Genomic DNA, 18,214 nt, shown 5'->3' with positions numbered 1-18,214 from the left:
TTTCTTGGTAGTTGCTACAATGGTTTTTACTTGTCTTTTTATTTTCATTTGATTACTGACTTTTCATTATGTAAGATAAGATATGAAGTATGTCTTGGGTGCTTCTTGCAAGAGATTTTTTTTTCCTACTGAAATCAAAACCAACTACAAAAGAAAAATGGATTCTTCTTTCATTTTGTTTCCCTATTGATGTAAGAGTGATTTTGTTGAGTGATGTGTAAAGCAGATGTATTCTCAGAATTGAAGGAATACTATGATGGTGGTAGAATGAGGTGCTTTTGATATACCTAAACTTTGTGTTACTAAAATATGAAGAATACATTTACTTAAATTTAATAAAAACATTACTACCTAGCATGGACATGAGAATATGGGAAGAAGATTGAAAATCACTCCACTACCAGCAAGACAACCATGAGTTGCGAACAATGTAGCACATTTTCGTGTTATTTTATGAGTGTGAAGCTTCCAATCTAGATAGCTGGTTTGAAGAGGAATTGTTTTGTCCAAAAAACTAGGAGCTTATGCTTGTTTGCCTAATCTCTCCTTTTTTTTTTCCAAATAAGAAAAAAAATGTTACCATTTCATCCCATTGGGAAAAAAGTACTAGATATTCTTGATGAGTATTAATTTTGAAAAATGGGATGTATCATTACAAAAATCTCGACGAGTATATCTTGTCTGGGTTCCATTTGATACCAGGAGATTTGTAGTACTAGTTCTTTTATCTCCTTGTTTCTCTCTTAATTTCCTTTCACGAAAGCAAATTAAAAAGCTCCGTTCATTTTAAGAAAGTATGATTAAGAAAAGGGGACAAAGTACATCACAGACCTGAGTTTTCTCCAAGGGCTTAACTTGTATCTTGGTAACTACATTATTATTTTTTTTTTGAAAGAAGGTAACTACATTATTATTATTATTATTATTATTATTATTATTATTTATTATTATTATTATTATATTATTATTATTATTATTATTATTATTATTATTATTATTATTTGTTTTTTTTTTTTCCATAAGACTAGTGTGTTAGGTAATTAATTTAGTAGTACATGAGAGAGCATCCTTATTTGCAAACAAAGTATGTGATCTAACATTTGTTGTTTCCTTGTAAGAGTTGGAGTCTATAATCCAACATTATAAGAAGCCTTTCTTATAATTCAATTCTTGATGAAAATAAATAAATTATTATGAAAGGTTTATGAAGAGGTTAATGGTGAAAGACTACTTACTTAGAGTATTATTTCCAATTAATCCAGAAGTAACAAAGGTGTACTAATATATGATACAACAAATACTATGAATTAATCCCCCCTAATAAGAGTTCAACCTAAAGTAGACTAGGTTAGTGGGGGAAACCACCTAGGTTTTAACTTTTTCATGCCATAAAAATTTAGATAAGTCAAATATTGGTTAGTCTATCCAAGTTACATTATCATTTTAAATTGATTAACGAAAAAAGAATACGTAAATGAAATTAAATTTAATTAGTTAATATTAATCAATGTTTTATTGTAAAATTAATTTTTTTTATCCTTAATATTAAATCTTAAACTTTTAAAAGTTAAGATTCATGATTTAAAATTTAAAATTAAAAAATTGCCTAATATTGATAAAAAAAATTGACTCTCTTGTTAATTCATGAAAAGAATTACTCTTGCATTACATGGAATAAAAAATACATTTTGAAAACAAAAAATGAATGAACTCTATTAGTAAGAAAAGAAAAAAGAAAAGAAAATCCAAGTTGTATCTTTGTAAGATAGCTTCCAAACATTTGTTTTAAGAGTTATGAAATTTATGGGAAGTAGTCCTAACCTCACGTGCAGCAGCACCGGCAAGAATGGCAGAACCTCATCAGCTATGGCCCCCCAACAATTCATTTTAATACTCAGTGGAAAACAAATTAACAATGTTTCCTTTTTCTCCTTTGTGTTTTATTCTCTCATTCGTCAACACCCTGTGATGCCTAGTACCTGTATTATTCATGCCCTTGTCGTTTATGTTGCCAATTTATAAATAAAATTTCTTTATTTACTAAAATAAAATAATTACACATTATTGTTTATGTTTGCTAATGTTTCGCCGAACTGTATCACATTTCACATAATTCGTCTAGTCATATACGAAATTGCATGGTTCGCCCAATTATAAAACCCTCTCTTTCTCGCAATGAATTGCTAATAATGGCATTATTCGACACATTTTAAAAGTAAAAGAAATAAATTTACGGAGTGCAGTTTGTTCTATCGTTAGACTTGGTTGCAGTTCATCCAATATTTAAGCGAACTAAAAAAAATAATATAATTTGTTTACTCATTAAACGAAATGAGAGCAATAAAAAAAACAAATGTAAGTAAATAATTTCTATCTATTTTCTTTTAGAAAACAAAGGTTTTTTTAACTTTATAATAGAGAAAAAAAAGCCTATGTTGCCAATATTGCAGACAAGATTGATTCTTGCATCATTCATCTTCATGCTCTCTTATTTTTATTTAATTTCCTTCTTATCAATACTTTCAACTATTATACCATTGCCTTCAACTTCCAACTAGTTGAAGAAATTTAATGTAACTATATATATAGAAAATAATTTATTAGACTTAAATAACTATTACGTTTCTATATATTTTTTTAATTTTTTTTATTTTTTTGTCCTATTTAATTCTTTTTCGTTCTACAATAATATGTATAGAATCCGCTTCACTTCTATCTTCAGATAATAAAAAATTAAACTATAATCTGTCTTTATAGGTATACACCCTATTCTTATAATTATTAAAATTTAATAAATAAAATTAAATTTTAAAATTTATATAACTATTATCACATATATAATATAAATTAAAATTATATATATACTACAATAAATAAGAACGGATATTATATAAATCCGATCCCGCACTTTTTTGTTCTGCCCAAGACTCTGTTTTGCTAAAAATTTGTACCCCAAATGAATAGAAGCAAAGTGGACTCATAAGTTCGGAAAGTATTACCGTTCTTATTTTTAACGTTAATTCACCTTATTCGGTATTGATATAACATTTTGTTACATTAGTATTAAACCTAATACGTTAGTATTCAACAAAAAAAACACTAATAGAAAAGAATGAAAAATTTAAGTACATGCTCATTACTAATTCTATTTGATCAAGATTATGTTATATTAGTGTCTTATCGATCATTCCGTGCCTATCAAATCATATTTCTAGAGAGAGAGAGATATATAATTTATATGATACAAAAAGTACACAATAATTAACCAATAACCATAGTCTATCTAGTGATTAAAGGTTGTGTATAGAAAGTAGAAACCTTCATAACATACCAAATTTGATTCTTTAAAATACTTTTAGCGTATTTTAAAATTATGTCTTTAGACGATATAAGTATATATAGGTATTGATGACGTATTATAAAGGAAAAACTGATGATTACAAAAAGCAATCACATCATCATTATTATTATAATATCTACATATAAATTATAAAATTATTTTTCTACTGCCAGCAAATAATATTCTCAAAACTTTTCATAAGTTCCAAACCTTATAGATATTCATCATACATTGCAAGACAATGCAAATCTACATATACGACATATGTATGTATTCTCTTAATATATTAGTCAATATCATATCATATCATGTATCTGCTGAAAAAATCACTAAATATAATTAACATATTATATTGTATATTAAGTCCACAATATCATGTTTAAGAAAGCTATAAAAGTGCCACCATATTCCACTTATTAAAGCTAATTAGAATGATTGATGATCCAAAGCATATATATGATGAATTACAGGTTATCAATGGAAATTATTGTTAGAAACATGTTTAGGTCATTGGTTATATCTCCTATCATTGTGGTCCCCACATGTTGTACAATGTCTTCTAGACCCCACCTAATTATTACACGTGTCAAACCTGTATATAAAGTTATAAACTTGGCTACTCCAACAAATTTAGGCTGGTTGATTGATTAACTCTTTCGTCCACTAAAACAGGTGTTTAAAGTTTGAATTTTGTTTTGTATATATTATAATTTATTAATTAATAATAAATTTTTAAATAAAACTCAAATTCATAACGAAATAATTCTTGACTTATTAAATTAAAAAATACCATAAACAACTAAAAAATAAAAGAAAACTTAGCTACTTCAAATACTGTCAATCTTATCCTTGAGTTTTTTAACTCAAGAAACTCAATCTAAGTTGAGAATTTAATTTCTTCTCCTAATTGATTGGAAAAAAAATTTAATTTCTTCTTCTAATTGATTGGAAAAAGAGTTATATTACACCACATACTTAACATAAAATTATGAAAAATGTTAGGATGTCAATATTTTTTATGAAAAAAAATTGTTTAGAGTTGGTTCAATTGTTTAAATACAAAATAAAATAAGAAAAAAATTATTAATTATTTAATATTTTTTAAAAAAGATTTAATTTATATTTTATTTATAATTTATTAAAATCTGAATTGATGGATATACTACTTTAAATAGATGTATTATATGACATTTAATTATTTTGCTTAGTTAAATTAATAGATGGGATTAGTTGTTGTGGGGCTAGGCCTAAAAGACCAGTGAGACCTATGATTATTGGAAAAGCATGTATGTGGTCTTAATCATTAGAATTTTTAGAACTAACAAATTACTTTGTGGCCATTGATGTCTCACCATTGCACTATGCAAAACCCAAACAGAAGAAGCGTGGGATCCTCTATTTTCACCTTAAGGAACCCATGTACATGTGTTAGTATTAAAAGTCGTATCGGATATCGAACTAATAATGGGATTACATGTTTAAAGATTTAAAAATTTAACTGATGTTTCATTTAAGATTGAACTGAATAATATATTTATGCATAAAATATATAATTAAAAAAAAGTAATTTTTTTATAATTATTTTAAATCGGTTAAGTATTAAATTAAAAAACTTTATTCGTTCAACCCATTAACTGATTTTTTAGATTTTCAACCAGTTTGCTATCAAGCGGTTTTTTTATAAACTGGGTTTAAATGGGTCCAATTAATTGGTTCAATTCGGTTCTCAAAATCATATTTAGGCTTAGTTTGGTAAAGTTTTATTTTTTTATTAGTAGTTTATAAAAGTTAACTTTTAAAAGATGACTTTTTAAAAATTGTAGCATTTATGTTTGGTAAATCAAATTAAAAATAGTTTTTAATAAACATAAATAACAATAATTGCATTTGGTAAAATAGCTTTTAAAATTTAAAAATACTATAATAGACAAAAATGCAAGTATTAAATTTAAAAATTAGTTAACATATGAGGTTATATTAGACTTTTAAATTTTGAAAAATACAAGTCAACTTTGAGAAATTCTATCTTAGATGCTTTCAAAAGTAACCCGATCTTTTAAAAGCTGCAAAGACAAACATATGATCTTTTTAATTTACCAGATACAAAATGAGGAGTTTGAGCTTTTAAAAATCACAAACACGTCTTCGAAAAACTGCAGCAAACCAGGTCGTAGGGTGTATATATAGGTGGTTTGATGAGAGTTGTTGCTAGGCTTGCATGAAAAACTAGAGGGTGGTTAGAAACAGCAAAAGTTGAATGTGATGTCTCAAATTGGTTCCAATGAATGAGAGAGTAAAGTAATAGAGAATTTGATTTGTGAAAAACAAAAACATGGGTGTGGGGTGTCCCTCTTCTCGGTGAAAAATTAGAGAGAAATAAATCTTAGTTGGAATTTTGAAGATTGATTTGTTATTGGAAATGAATAACATGAACGTGGTACAAGTCAGGTTCACGTGTGTGCATGTGAATGCTTCTTCCAATTTTGTTCCCGCCAATCATAATATAAACTTATTAATTTGGAGTTTCCACATTCTATGCTGCTTTTTCCCTCAACTAACTCCCATGTGACTTTTTTCGAATTGTCAAGTGTGATTCCTCTCAAATTTTTGTAACGCTTTTGTTTTCGGAGAGTTTTCAAAAATTAAAAAATTTTTTAAGTTTTATGATTTAAAAAATAAGAAGTTTAATTATTCTTTTAGCAATTCGATCCGTAACATTCTTTCAATTATTTCCCAAATAAAGAGGTTTAATTAACATGTTCATGAACATATATAGGGTATTCTATAAACATCAAATTCATTGGTTGCAAAACAAATTCATGATCTTATTTAGAGTTTTAAGTTTTAATCTTAAGAAGAAAAAAAGAGTCTCATGATTATTCAACTCAAGAAAAAAAAAATGAAAATCGTATTTTAAAGTAGATAAATTTCTAAATAACACGGTACAAATATTAGAAATAGAATTTTCCCTTCAATGATAGATATATGAGAAAAAAATATATAAAAATGAATATTATAAGTATCACTTTTGTGCAACTTCTTTTATATTAAAAATTATTGATGAAAATGAAAAAAAATATCTTTTACATTATAAAAAATAACTTAAATATCCGTGCGATATAAGTTTATTCATTAATCAAATATATAAGTACAAATGATGATAGTAAACTCAGGATCACAGCGATGCACTACATATAAATATAAATAAATCAATCATTGTAGTTATCAATGTTAATAAAAATATTCATGCAAATAATATTGGTCTTGGAATTTTGGACCCTAATTTGGCCCTATCTAAGAACAAATGATGGGATATGGCTCCAAACTTTGACCCATTTTGACTCCCTGACCATCCACGAAGCACTCTGCTATCAAATGATATTTGTAAACCTATTTTATTTAAATTTATTTATAGTAGATTATTTTTGGTTCGCAACTCATCTAAATTGTTTTTATAATTATGTTATTTATTTTAAATAATAATAATAGAAAACATTTTTCAGATGCAAAAATTAAATTTTCTATATTTTAAATTAGGGTTTTTCATTCCAACAAAAAAATTACATAATTTTTTTAAATTGATTTGATAATCCGTGTCCTTTACCTGTATATATTGTATAATTTTGTATTTTTTAATACTATTTAAAAAAAATCTTTTGTAAAATTATATACATAAAATCTACACATTAATTTATTTTTTTGATCTTTTATGAACCGTAATTAAAGATGCATGTAAGTTCTTAAAAGATAAAATTTTATCCTAATTAATCGATTTTATTGAGAAAGATTCTTTTCTTAAACAAAAAAATTGATAATAGAATATCGAATCAATTTATTGGCCTTACAATATATCATAATATGAAAGACAAGAATAAAAATTTGTATCTGTTTATAAATTTTCTGAACTAATGAATAATACCCAAAATAATAATTTATGATACTAAAAATTATGATTTATGACATATTATTTTGTACGACATTTTTAAATTGAGCGTTTAATTTTTTATATATGGCAATGGCCACTTTCATCGTTCATAGGTGGTAAAAATAAATTACAAATATTCAAATTACAGCAGCTTTTTTACGGGAGAGGGGGGTTTAATTTCTTTCTATTAATTAAGAAAAAGAGATAAAGGGAAACCAATTAAAAATTACCTAAAAAAATTAGTGTGAATTTTTTAGCAAGAAACATTCACAAAATGAACGGAAGCATGTGGTGTAGGAATGGGCAGACAAACTATCTAATTCTATTGTCTCGTTCCCTCAATAATTGAATTATTATTTCTTTCTACAGGTCAATGACAATTGGCAAATGAAATTTAAAAAATGGAAATTCTTGTTCCTAAATATGGATTAGATTCGACTAAGGATGTTTGGATAAGTTGTGAAATTTAATTAATTCAATCATAATATATATTTTTTCCTTTTAATTAATTATAAATAAATAAAACTAATTTCTCGTTGCTTGTTTTCAACTTATTTTGGGTGTTTTAGGATTAATTATGGATTAATAATAATTAGTTCAGCAATGCAATTTCAAAATATAATAGAAATTTGACTTCATATGGGAAACTAGATAGTTATAGCCTATTCAATATTTAGGAACCTTTTTTTTATTTGTTTTAAAACACTTTGCAATACTCTATGTTATTTATTCTTTCATAATATCAACAAATAATTGATTACTCTCTTCAAGTAGTATTTTTAATTTCATCGTTATTATCCTATAAAAAAATCATCATTATTATCTTACAATTGTGAGGGAGATATATAAATGCAAGTATAATTGTACATTGTAGGTTCGGAAAAATATATACACAGTTAGTAGGTTAAAGTTGTGCGAAAACCAATTTAAATTGATGGAGTGATTATTAGTTTGTTTATTTGTTTAAATAAATGTTAAATATTTAAATTTTATCTTGTGTATATACTAAAAATTTAAATTCGCAATAAAAAATATATTAATATAATTTTATATAAAAAGCTACTATAAATAGAGAATAATGTGACAATATTTTAACATATTAAATTCTAATATACTAGAAAAGAAGTAATTTTTATTCATTTATTTAAGGACCTATGTAACAAGGTGCATATTACAATGAAAAGGAAAAATAGTAAAGAGATAAAAAATTTATTTTGATATATTGTTAGATATTTATTTAAGATAATGTGTTATTTTATTTTTATTTATTAATTTCTTAAAATAAATTATACAATTTTCTATATTCTCTTTACACAAAAATCTCCTTATCATAGAAATTTTCATGTAATAAATTCTTATAAACATTTTAGAGGCTATATCTACCATTTTTTCTTGAATGGCCCATGATGATTTACAAGTCATGGTTTATAGAGAGATAGAAAGCATAAACTATAGTGTCCCATAACACTACCAGCCACAACATAACCCATTTTCCCTTCAAATAATTTTTATATTGAAAAAAGCATTAAAAATTTTGAAAGAAAAAAACAAAGACACAAAGGAGAACTTTGGCTTTTTAGAGGGAAACATCCACTAAGATAAGGGAATGCCCTTACATTTTATTATTTTATTTGCTCATCAAGTTTGCTGGCTGCATTTTCTCTAATGTTCATTCCACTTGGCCAAAGATCCAAAACTAATCCCCAACAGAAAAAAAAAACAAAAATTAAAATGATTTTTTAAAAAAATAACATAGAATTTAGAAACAATAAATAATGAAAATTCCTACCACAAAAAGTACATATTATTATATGACTTTAAGTTGAAAATATAATCAATGAAAAAATTTATACAAATATTCAATATTGTATTACCTAATTTCAAAAATATTTGCCTTTTATAAAAAAATATTATACAGTTATCAATTATATTTTTATATTTAAACAATGACCATTTAAATAGTAAATTTAAAGTAGATTTAATTATTTCATCGGTCCTTATAGTTTCATCGAATTTTTAATTTGATCTCTATACTTTTTTTCTTTTTAATTGAATCTCTATACTATATCAGATTTTGTAACTAAATTCCTATAGTAACAAAAACGTTGAAATTAACAAAATATTCTGTTGAACTATAGAAAATATTCAGTCGAATGTTAGACGTATTTGTTTTGTTTAACAGAATATTTTGTTAATTCTAATGTTTTTGTCACAACAGGAACTTAATTACAAAATCTAATATGATATGGGGACTCAATCAAAAAGAAAAAAAAGTATAAGAACTTAATTAAAAATTCGATAAAATTATAAGAACTAATAGAGTAATTAAACCTTTAAAATATAAATATTTTTCGCAATAGCACAAATAATTTTTTACAATAACATTACATTAAAATTAAATAAAATATAAATCTTAATAAATGACGATATAAATATATCAGAATTAAACTTTTACTATAATCACAAAACAAAAAAAGTTACAAATTGTGATGGTTTTTTTTACTATTGTTACATCAAAGTGTTATTTGTTTAGTGCATTCTTTATGGATCCGATCTGAGAAAAGAGAACAGAGAGCGAGAGTGTGTTCACTTCAGTGTTTCACTCTTGTTCACTGCTGCACAAAGACACACCAAAGTTACTCCACTTTCTTGCCGTTTTTTTTTTCTTTTTTTTTGGGGTGCTTTTTTCTTAGCATGCCCACATGCTCCTTTTACCTCTCCACCTTCTTTCTCCACATTGTCATGAACAAATCAAACTACATTTCTCGCTCTTCATTTGCATTACCATTTCTCTACTCTGATCAGGTTCTCCCTCTCTCTCTCTTTCTCTCTGTTCTTTCTTTATAGGGTTGGTTTTTTTATTATTTATTCATTTTTTAATGCGCTGTGGTTGAAGGAGAATCAAAGAAAGATCATTGGGACTTATAAAGAATCAAACTTTTCAATTGGGGTGTTGTGTTTTTGTTCATATAAGTGTTGTAGGTTCTGAATGATGAGTGGGTTCTTGGGAAACATGTAAAAAAAGCTTGAACCTTTTACTGTCTCTGCGAACCCCTTTGAGTTTTTCTTTCTGCTTGATGAAGTTGTTGAGTTGATTGTGTTTTATGATGTAAAAAGTTCCATTTGGGGTGATTTTCCCACTGAATGTGTTATTCTTGAAGATTATGTCATGCTTTCTTTTTGTTTTTTGCTTGTTCAAATTCCATTCTGTGTTTGCATATTAGTAATGTCTGTTATTTCAATCAGCATAATCATTGGTTTACGTTTTAATGGTGTGCAGGAGATTCTGTAATTAAAGGGCTTTTTGGATGATCAGATATTGATTAATTCACTGAGCTGAGTTGAAATTTCAATTTCAAGCTTTTGTGTTCATAGTTTCTTCATGGAGTCACCTGCAAATGGAGTACTAGAGTCTTTATCAGAGGTTCAGAATTCAGTTTCTGTTGCACAGCAGCATGATCCTCCTTCTACATCCGGGACTCCCCGTCCTACACGGCCTCCCTTAAGACCATCTCGGAATCATGTTCATGGGCCTTCTTCCATGCCCCATTCGGCCGGTCACCACCATAGTCACGGATCAAAGTCCATCATCCATCATCAAAACACCTATGTAGTTAATCAGAAGCATTCCTATTTGGAGGGTGAAAATGCAGACCATGAAGGATTGCCTTCGAAATCTTGCATCAAGCAATCATTTGATGATTCCAAGACTTGTGATTCAAGTGTCATATTCGAATCTGACATTGACAATTCCATCTCAGGTCCATCGAGACGAGCCATTGGTAATCACAGCAGGAGTTACTGCCCATCAGAGGTTACTTTTTATGCAAGTCCTCAGAATAGTTGCTATGCTGCTACTGTCTATTCGGAAGCTAAACAAAGTTTCACCTATACTGAAATTAGTGAGTGTGGTACTAGTGTTGATAAGTCACTAGAAAGCGGCATTGAGGTTGCGAATTCCTGTGATTTTAATGAGAGTAGGAAGACCAGCATCTGCAGGGCAAGTACTGGGAGCGATATCAGTGATGAGAGCAGCACCAGTAGCTTGAGTAGTGCTATGTATAAACCACATAAGGCGAATGATAAAAGGTGGGAAGCAATTCAGGCCATCCGAGCACGTGATGGTATGTTGGAGATGAGACATTTCAGGTTGTTGAAGAAATTGGGACGCGGAGACATTGGAAGTGTGTATCTAGCTGAACTGAGCGGCACGAGGACTTCTTTTGCCATGAAAATAATGAACAAGACAGAGCTAGCGAATCGCAAGAAACTTGTGAGGGCTCAGACTGAGAGAGAGATATTGCAGTCCTTAGATCATCCGTTTCTGCCCACATTGTATACACATTTTGAGACTGAGACATTCTCCTGCTTGGTAATGGAGTTCTGCCCTGGTGGAGACTTGCATGCACTCAGGCAAAGGCAACCTGGGAAGTATTTCTCGGAGCACGCTGTCAGGTTAGCAATCACAATTCCTTTTTATGCTTGCTGTGTTGGATTGTATCCATGTATCAAAATGCAGGCTCCTATACCTAAAGCAACAATCAGCAAACCCGATATTAGCTGATTCTGTATTAGATTTATGAACTCAATTGTTCCACAGTTGGGGTTTTCGATGTACCTCTAATTACTCCAGTCCCTATTTGTAGCAAAACATGGTTTGCTAGTTTTATAACTAACCAAGTTGATTTGTTTTCTTATGGCCTTATTGTTGGAAAAACTCATGGATATGTCCCTCTTTATTTTACTTATTGCCTTTATGGTTAGTTGATTACTCTATCTCTATGCTTTCTGTTTTCCCAGAATTGTTACATTCTGATTCCATTAGAGTTCAGTTTTAATCGATTGTTGCTTTTGGTGAAAGTTTCACAGTTTCCAAATCATGTTATTGTGGCAATACATGAATGGATAATAGTACAAACGAATTCTTTTTGTTGACAATTGATTAAAAATGATGAACTCATATACCAATTAATTGGCCTCTCTGACAGCTTGCTTGATATGTTAATTTCTCATTATTGAAACATGTATCCAACTTATGACAAATAGATTAATTTTGCTGGTGTATTGGTTTTCAGTTATATCTTAAATGATCACTCTATTTATAAGTTGATGAATCTTTAAATGCAGGTTTTATGTGGCAGAAGTTCTCCTTGCTTTGGAGTATTTACATATGCTTGGGATCATCTACAGAGACCTTAAACCCGAGAACGTGTTGGTGAGGGAAGATGGTCATATAATGCTGTCGGATTTCGACCTCTCTCTAAGGTGCACGGTCAGTCCAACTCTTGTAAAGTCATCAAACTCTATCTTGGAGACGAAGACCTCAGGATACTGCATTCAGCCTTCTTGCGCCGAACCGACTTGTTCAATGCAGCCAGACTGCATCCAACCGGCATGCTTCTCGCCTCGATTTCTTTCCAGCAAATCCAAGAAAGGAAAGAAGTACAAGCCAAAGAATGACATGCATCATCAGGTGACTCCTCTTCCGGAGCTTATTGCCGAGCCAACAAATGCCAGATCGATGTCCTTTGTTGGTACACACGAGTACTTGGCTCCTGAGATCATTAAGGGCGAAGGGCACGGCAGTGCTGTGGACTGGTGGACATTTGGGATATTCCTATACGAGCTGTTGTTTGGGCGGACACCCTTCAAGGGCTCAGCCAATCGAGCAACGCTGTTTAACGTTGTTGGCCAGCCCTTAAGGTTTCCAGAGTCTCCAACTGTCAGTTTTGCTGCCAGGGACTTGATTAGGGGCTTACTCGTGAAAGAGCCTCAGCATCGTCTTGCCTATAGACGTGGAGCCACCGAAATCAAACAGCATCCGTTCTTTCAGAATGTTAACTGGGCGCTGATCCGGTGCGCGAATCCTCCTGAGGTTCCACGACTCGTTAAACCAACCCCAGTTGAGATGGACCCTGGTTTGAACCCTTCTGGTAATTATTTAGACATTGATTTCTTTTGATCCTAATGTTGTGTTTTTGTGGCTGTTTCTTGGTCCATTGTTCTTTTCCTTTGCAATAAGAACTGCATTGGTCCATTTTAAACATACATTGCTCACCACTTCTAATTGTTCATCATAAAAACTGCTGTAAGAAAATTCCAATTGCCCTTGAAGTGAGGATCAAAGTTTCTGTTCTCGTTTGTCTCAGTTTCCCCTTGTTAATTTTATTTTATAACAATGTTAAGAAAAGTTTATGTTACAATCACATAATATAAATAACCTTCAATCTTCAAAGTAGACTAATTAATATGCTAGTCTTGATTATAAACTAAACTAATTGTAATGGAAAAGTAATCTATATACCAATCGTTAATCCAAAAGCATGCAAACACAAGCTTTTCTTTTTGGTTGAATGAATAGGATCCATTCATTGATGGTCCTAGTCTTTGTGACAAATGACTAGTCATGAACCTAAACCTTGGTTTCTAGAAACTTGAAAAAAGAGTATGCTTCCCCAAAAAAAAAGTTTTATGTACACATAACATAAAAAAAAAGATTAGCAGAGGTTAAGGACCGGCAAGACTCTTGCTATAACACCATGCTCCATTATGGTTATACGTAAGAGCTTGCGTCATATGTATATGCTTAACAAATTTTGTTGATTTATATACGCATGCCAAGAGTGACAATTTTTATTCTTGGTCAAAATTAACTAGTCTATTCTATGTATATCAACTAAATAGTAGAATATTCGTAATAAATTAAAATACCTAAACGTTTTAGTTTTACTCTAATCACTAATCAGTAATCAATTTAGGGAGGCGAATAAGAATGTTCGATTGACGGACCCAAATCATTTTTTAAATATAAAATTATAAATATAAAGATGTAACGTGTACTCGACTTTGTTGAACAAATGAAATGATGCTATTACCATAATACCATCATCATACAAGCTTGATTATGTAAGAGATTAAAATTTTTTTGCCATACTTGAGCCTTAAAATTATTTCAACCGCTTGAATTTAAACAGTTACACACTGTAATTTTACCTAATAATATTTTAAAAATTTTATTTTTGGTGGAAATGCAATCGACTTCACGTATAAAGTCGACTTCACCTGAGTTTTCACTTTTATTTTTGTCCTAACCGTTACCTTTTTCATCAAGTGATAATCACATACTATGTTAAACTTTAAATGAAAATTTATGTACAATTAATTTAATGAGAAGTTGATAGTTAAAAGACGTAAAATAACAATTTAATTAAACTTATTAAATTATTTAATAATTTTTAAATATTAATTTCATATCATTTTTATCTAAATATTAACGTGTCAAATATTGCTATTTAATATTTCACCTTATCATATTGTAATGACTTTTTTAATCTTAAAATGAAAAATAGTTATATATTATATTATATTATATTATATTATATTCATACAAACAAATTCACTTTATATAATTTTATTTCTCAAAATTTGCATGAATATTTAGATATTTTAAGGGAATATTAATGTTGACCAACCAGTGCAGCAGAAGTTAAGTAATCATGTGACCGGAAAGTTCTAACTTCTTAAATAGAATTTGGTCTTTACAGTTTTAATTTTTTGAATTATTTGTTTTCAGTTACCTGCACCCCACGCAATTCTATTCATTCACCAAAGCGCGTTAATAACATAGCGTATACATTTGTATTTTATTTGGTCAAAAGTCAAATCCCCAGAGAAATTTACCTATATTTAATATGTTATTAGAAGGTTTTCACATGTATCACAATATTTTTTTGATACATTGGTATTTCATTTTTTTTATTATTAAGATATATAATAAAATAATTAGAAGGATAAGCTTGAATAGAAATATATTGAGTGATTTTACTTTTTTAAAAAGTACCATAAAAAAAAGACAAATTATTTCCTTAATCTACGGACAAAATAAGAAAATTACAATCTTATACTTTTGTCTTGTATTGTTTTATTTGTTACCGTTTTAATTTTTTTAACTATTAACTAATTTTTATTGACCATTTTATCTCTCTTTGTTATTGTTTTTTTTCTTCTTTTTCGTTTTTCCAAAAGAGATGATTTCTTTTGACACGATATAGTACTTTATTTGTCTATTTATTTTACAGGGATATTATTAATAATTTATTATTAATTTATTATTATATAAGATAAAACTATTTTGTAATTTAATTTGTTTTTCTTGTACATATATAGTACTTATTTATTAATCCAATTTTTTTATTAATCCAATTTTTTTCACTATATTGAAAACATGTTATTTTACTAAATGCATATTATTTTCCAAAATTTTAAATATTAATTGTTTTAAATATTAATCTATTTTTATTAAGTTATTTAAGAAAGAGATAAAATTAAAAAAGAATGAGAAAAAAGTAAAAGAAAATTATTTTCAATCATAATAGATCTATTTAATACTCATGACCATTTTCTTTCTTTTATTTATGTTTGCTTTTCCATATTTAAAATAATTTAGAGAGAGACAAATTTTAATAATAGATTATAAAAATATTTTAAACGTGATATATTATGCTATATTTAAATACTATAATATAAGAAAGAAATTAAATCTGATCAAATATAGTGTAAGTATGATTTCTTTTAGTTTATTTATAACTATAAAAAAAATTAACATTAAGGATAAAAATTTATCTAAAATGAAAAATTAAAAAAATTTTGAGAGTCTAATTAGTTTTGAATAAAAATAGTGAGATTCAAACATGATAAAAATTATATATTTAATGATGATTAATTTTTTATTTTTGTTATTTTACAATTCTCTTCATTTTAAAAGATATTTTTTAATAGTTAATACATTGAATAACTTAAAAAAATAAGTGTTTGGTTGGACTGATTTTCAAGAAAATTTTTTTAATTATAAAATACATACTTTTATTATATTTAAACATGTTTAAATACATCTTTTAAAAGAAATATTTTTGTTAAAAATTAATTAATTTTTTTAAACCAACCATACTTTACTTTTGAAATCATTAGAAATAAAAACAAAGAGTTTTTAATTTTTTTACCAAAATAATAAAAAATAAAATAATTTAAATTAAATAATTTTGTTTGAACAGTAAGAAAGTGAATTGTAGTAATATACTATTGTCATCATGTTTGCAATATTAGATTTTAAGTCTTTATAAATTTAAGAATAAATCACCTATTTAAATGAATCTCCTTCAATATTATCCGTTTATTTTTAATTCTTTTGTTATTAATATGTCTTATACAAATCTTTTTGAGTTGGAATGATTTAGTAGATAATTAATAAGAGATAGAGATATAGATAAATTATTTTAACTAAGTACGATTTAGTAGATAATACAATTATATATAGTTCAGTTGAAGCCAATTTATTAAAAGATGAGAATTTATATAAATCAATTTTAGCCATTTCAATTTACTAAGAGAGAAAAATATACAAACATTAAAAATAATAAATAATTCAAAAATTTGAGAATTAACTAAAATCAAAGCTACTCATGCATTATATCTGTATTGTTTTTCTAAAATGTTAAAAAAATTAGAATGTTAAATAAATTTATATTAGTATCTTTAAAATTAAAAACAATTAGGATTAAAAGCTTTTTTAATAATTACTGAAATAACACACGCACAATACTATTATTTCTTATATTTGTATATTTGTTTCTTCTCCTTAAAAAATCAAAACATGTAGGTATTCTTTTGTTCTTAAAAAGAAAAAAAAAAAATAGAAGTTGCTAGGTATATCATGTTTATTATGTTTTATTGATAGTCAAATATATAAGTTTTCAATAAAATAACTTTAATAAGTATTTACCCATTAATAATAAAATTAAATGATATGATTGTATTAAAATTTAGAATTAATAATTTATAACACTAATCGCAATGAAATATATTTAAAATAAAAGGATTAATTATCTTTTTTATAAGTGTAATTTTTTTTTATGCTCCTATAAGTATAATTTTTACGGAAAAGCTCTGCATCCGTGTTTTTTTTATATGGTTGTTAACTAAGTAATTTCCTCCACACGCGCGTCCCCCACTCCTCACTCGTTTGTTATACACGCGCTACATATAACGTGCTGTAACCTAAAGTTTTGCTCAACGTAAACCTTCTGCTGCAATGTAAACCTCCTCTTTCTTCTTCTTCTTCTCTGCTCGCGTTCTTCCTTATTGATCTGCATTGCCTTCGTCGTTCTCCTCTAGTCGCGTTCATCTTCTCGTTTTCTTATTTCGATCTGGTTACATTGCATTTATCTTCTTCCTATTCTTCTTCGTTTTCTTCTTCGATCTGCACTTCTGAATCGAAACAATAAATGACTCAACTTCAAATCAGGAGAGCGATTTGGATTACTCTTCTGAAATGAATCAAACTGACAAAGTATGGATTATTTAATTTTGAATCGAATTGAATGGAATGCAATTGCTAATTTGAATTGAATTAAATGGACGGAGGTGTACTGAATTGAATTAAATTGATAATATGTAAATTGTAGGCAGAGTTATTTGAATTTGATTTTATATAATGGATTATATTTCGTTCACTTAGTACTATACAATTGTTTCACTATGAGTACTGTATTCGGTTAACCATGAGTACTGTGTTCGGTTCATTCTGCAGAAAAGCTGTTTGAATTTGATTTTATATAATGGATTATGTTTCGTTTACTCAGTACTATACAATTGTATTGTGTTCGGTTCACCATGAGTACTGTGTTCGGTTCATTTTGCACTATTCAAAACTCTTATTCCTCACCTTCTACTGCTTCTTCACCAGACAGAGAAGGAGGAAAAGACAAAAAAATATAGCAACAACAACAACAAAAGAATTATGATAGGGTTTCAGGGTTTAGGATTTTAGGCTTTAGGGCTTATGGGTTCAAGGTTCAGTGTACAGGGGTTCAGTGTGTTTCAAACTTTCAGTTCACCCCGTATATTAATTTCGGTTCACCGTGTTCATGGTTGAGGGTTTAGGATTTAGGGAT

At 27.9% G+C, this 18,214-nt stretch overlaps 1 protein-coding gene across 1 annotated transcript; it reads left to right on the top strand.

Moving 5' to 3' along the window:
- The first annotated feature begins 9,908 nt into the window (after positions 1 to 9,908).
- Positions 9,909 to 13,415, top strand: LOC130979160 (protein kinase PVPK-1). Its single transcript, XM_057902525.1, has 3 exons — positions 9,909 to 10,070; positions 10,546 to 11,720; positions 12,393 to 13,415. Exons 2-3 carry the CDS (start codon positions 10,648 to 10,650, stop codon positions 13,225 to 13,227), a joined length of 1,908 nt encoding a protein of 635 aa, XP_057758508.1. The 5' UTR covers positions 9,909 to 10,070; positions 10,546 to 10,647; the 3' UTR covers positions 13,228 to 13,415.
- The last annotated feature ends 4,799 nt before the right edge of the window (positions 13,416 to 18,214 follow it).

The sequence above is a fragment of the Arachis stenosperma genome, chromosome 5 (assembly GCF_014773155.1).
Source record: "Arachis stenosperma cultivar V10309 chromosome 5, arast.V10309.gnm1.PFL2, whole genome shotgun sequence".
Classification (NCBI taxonomy): domain Eukaryota; kingdom Viridiplantae; phylum Streptophyta; class Magnoliopsida; order Fabales; family Fabaceae; genus Arachis; species Arachis stenosperma.
This window is presented reverse-complemented; position numbering and strand designations above follow the sequence as displayed.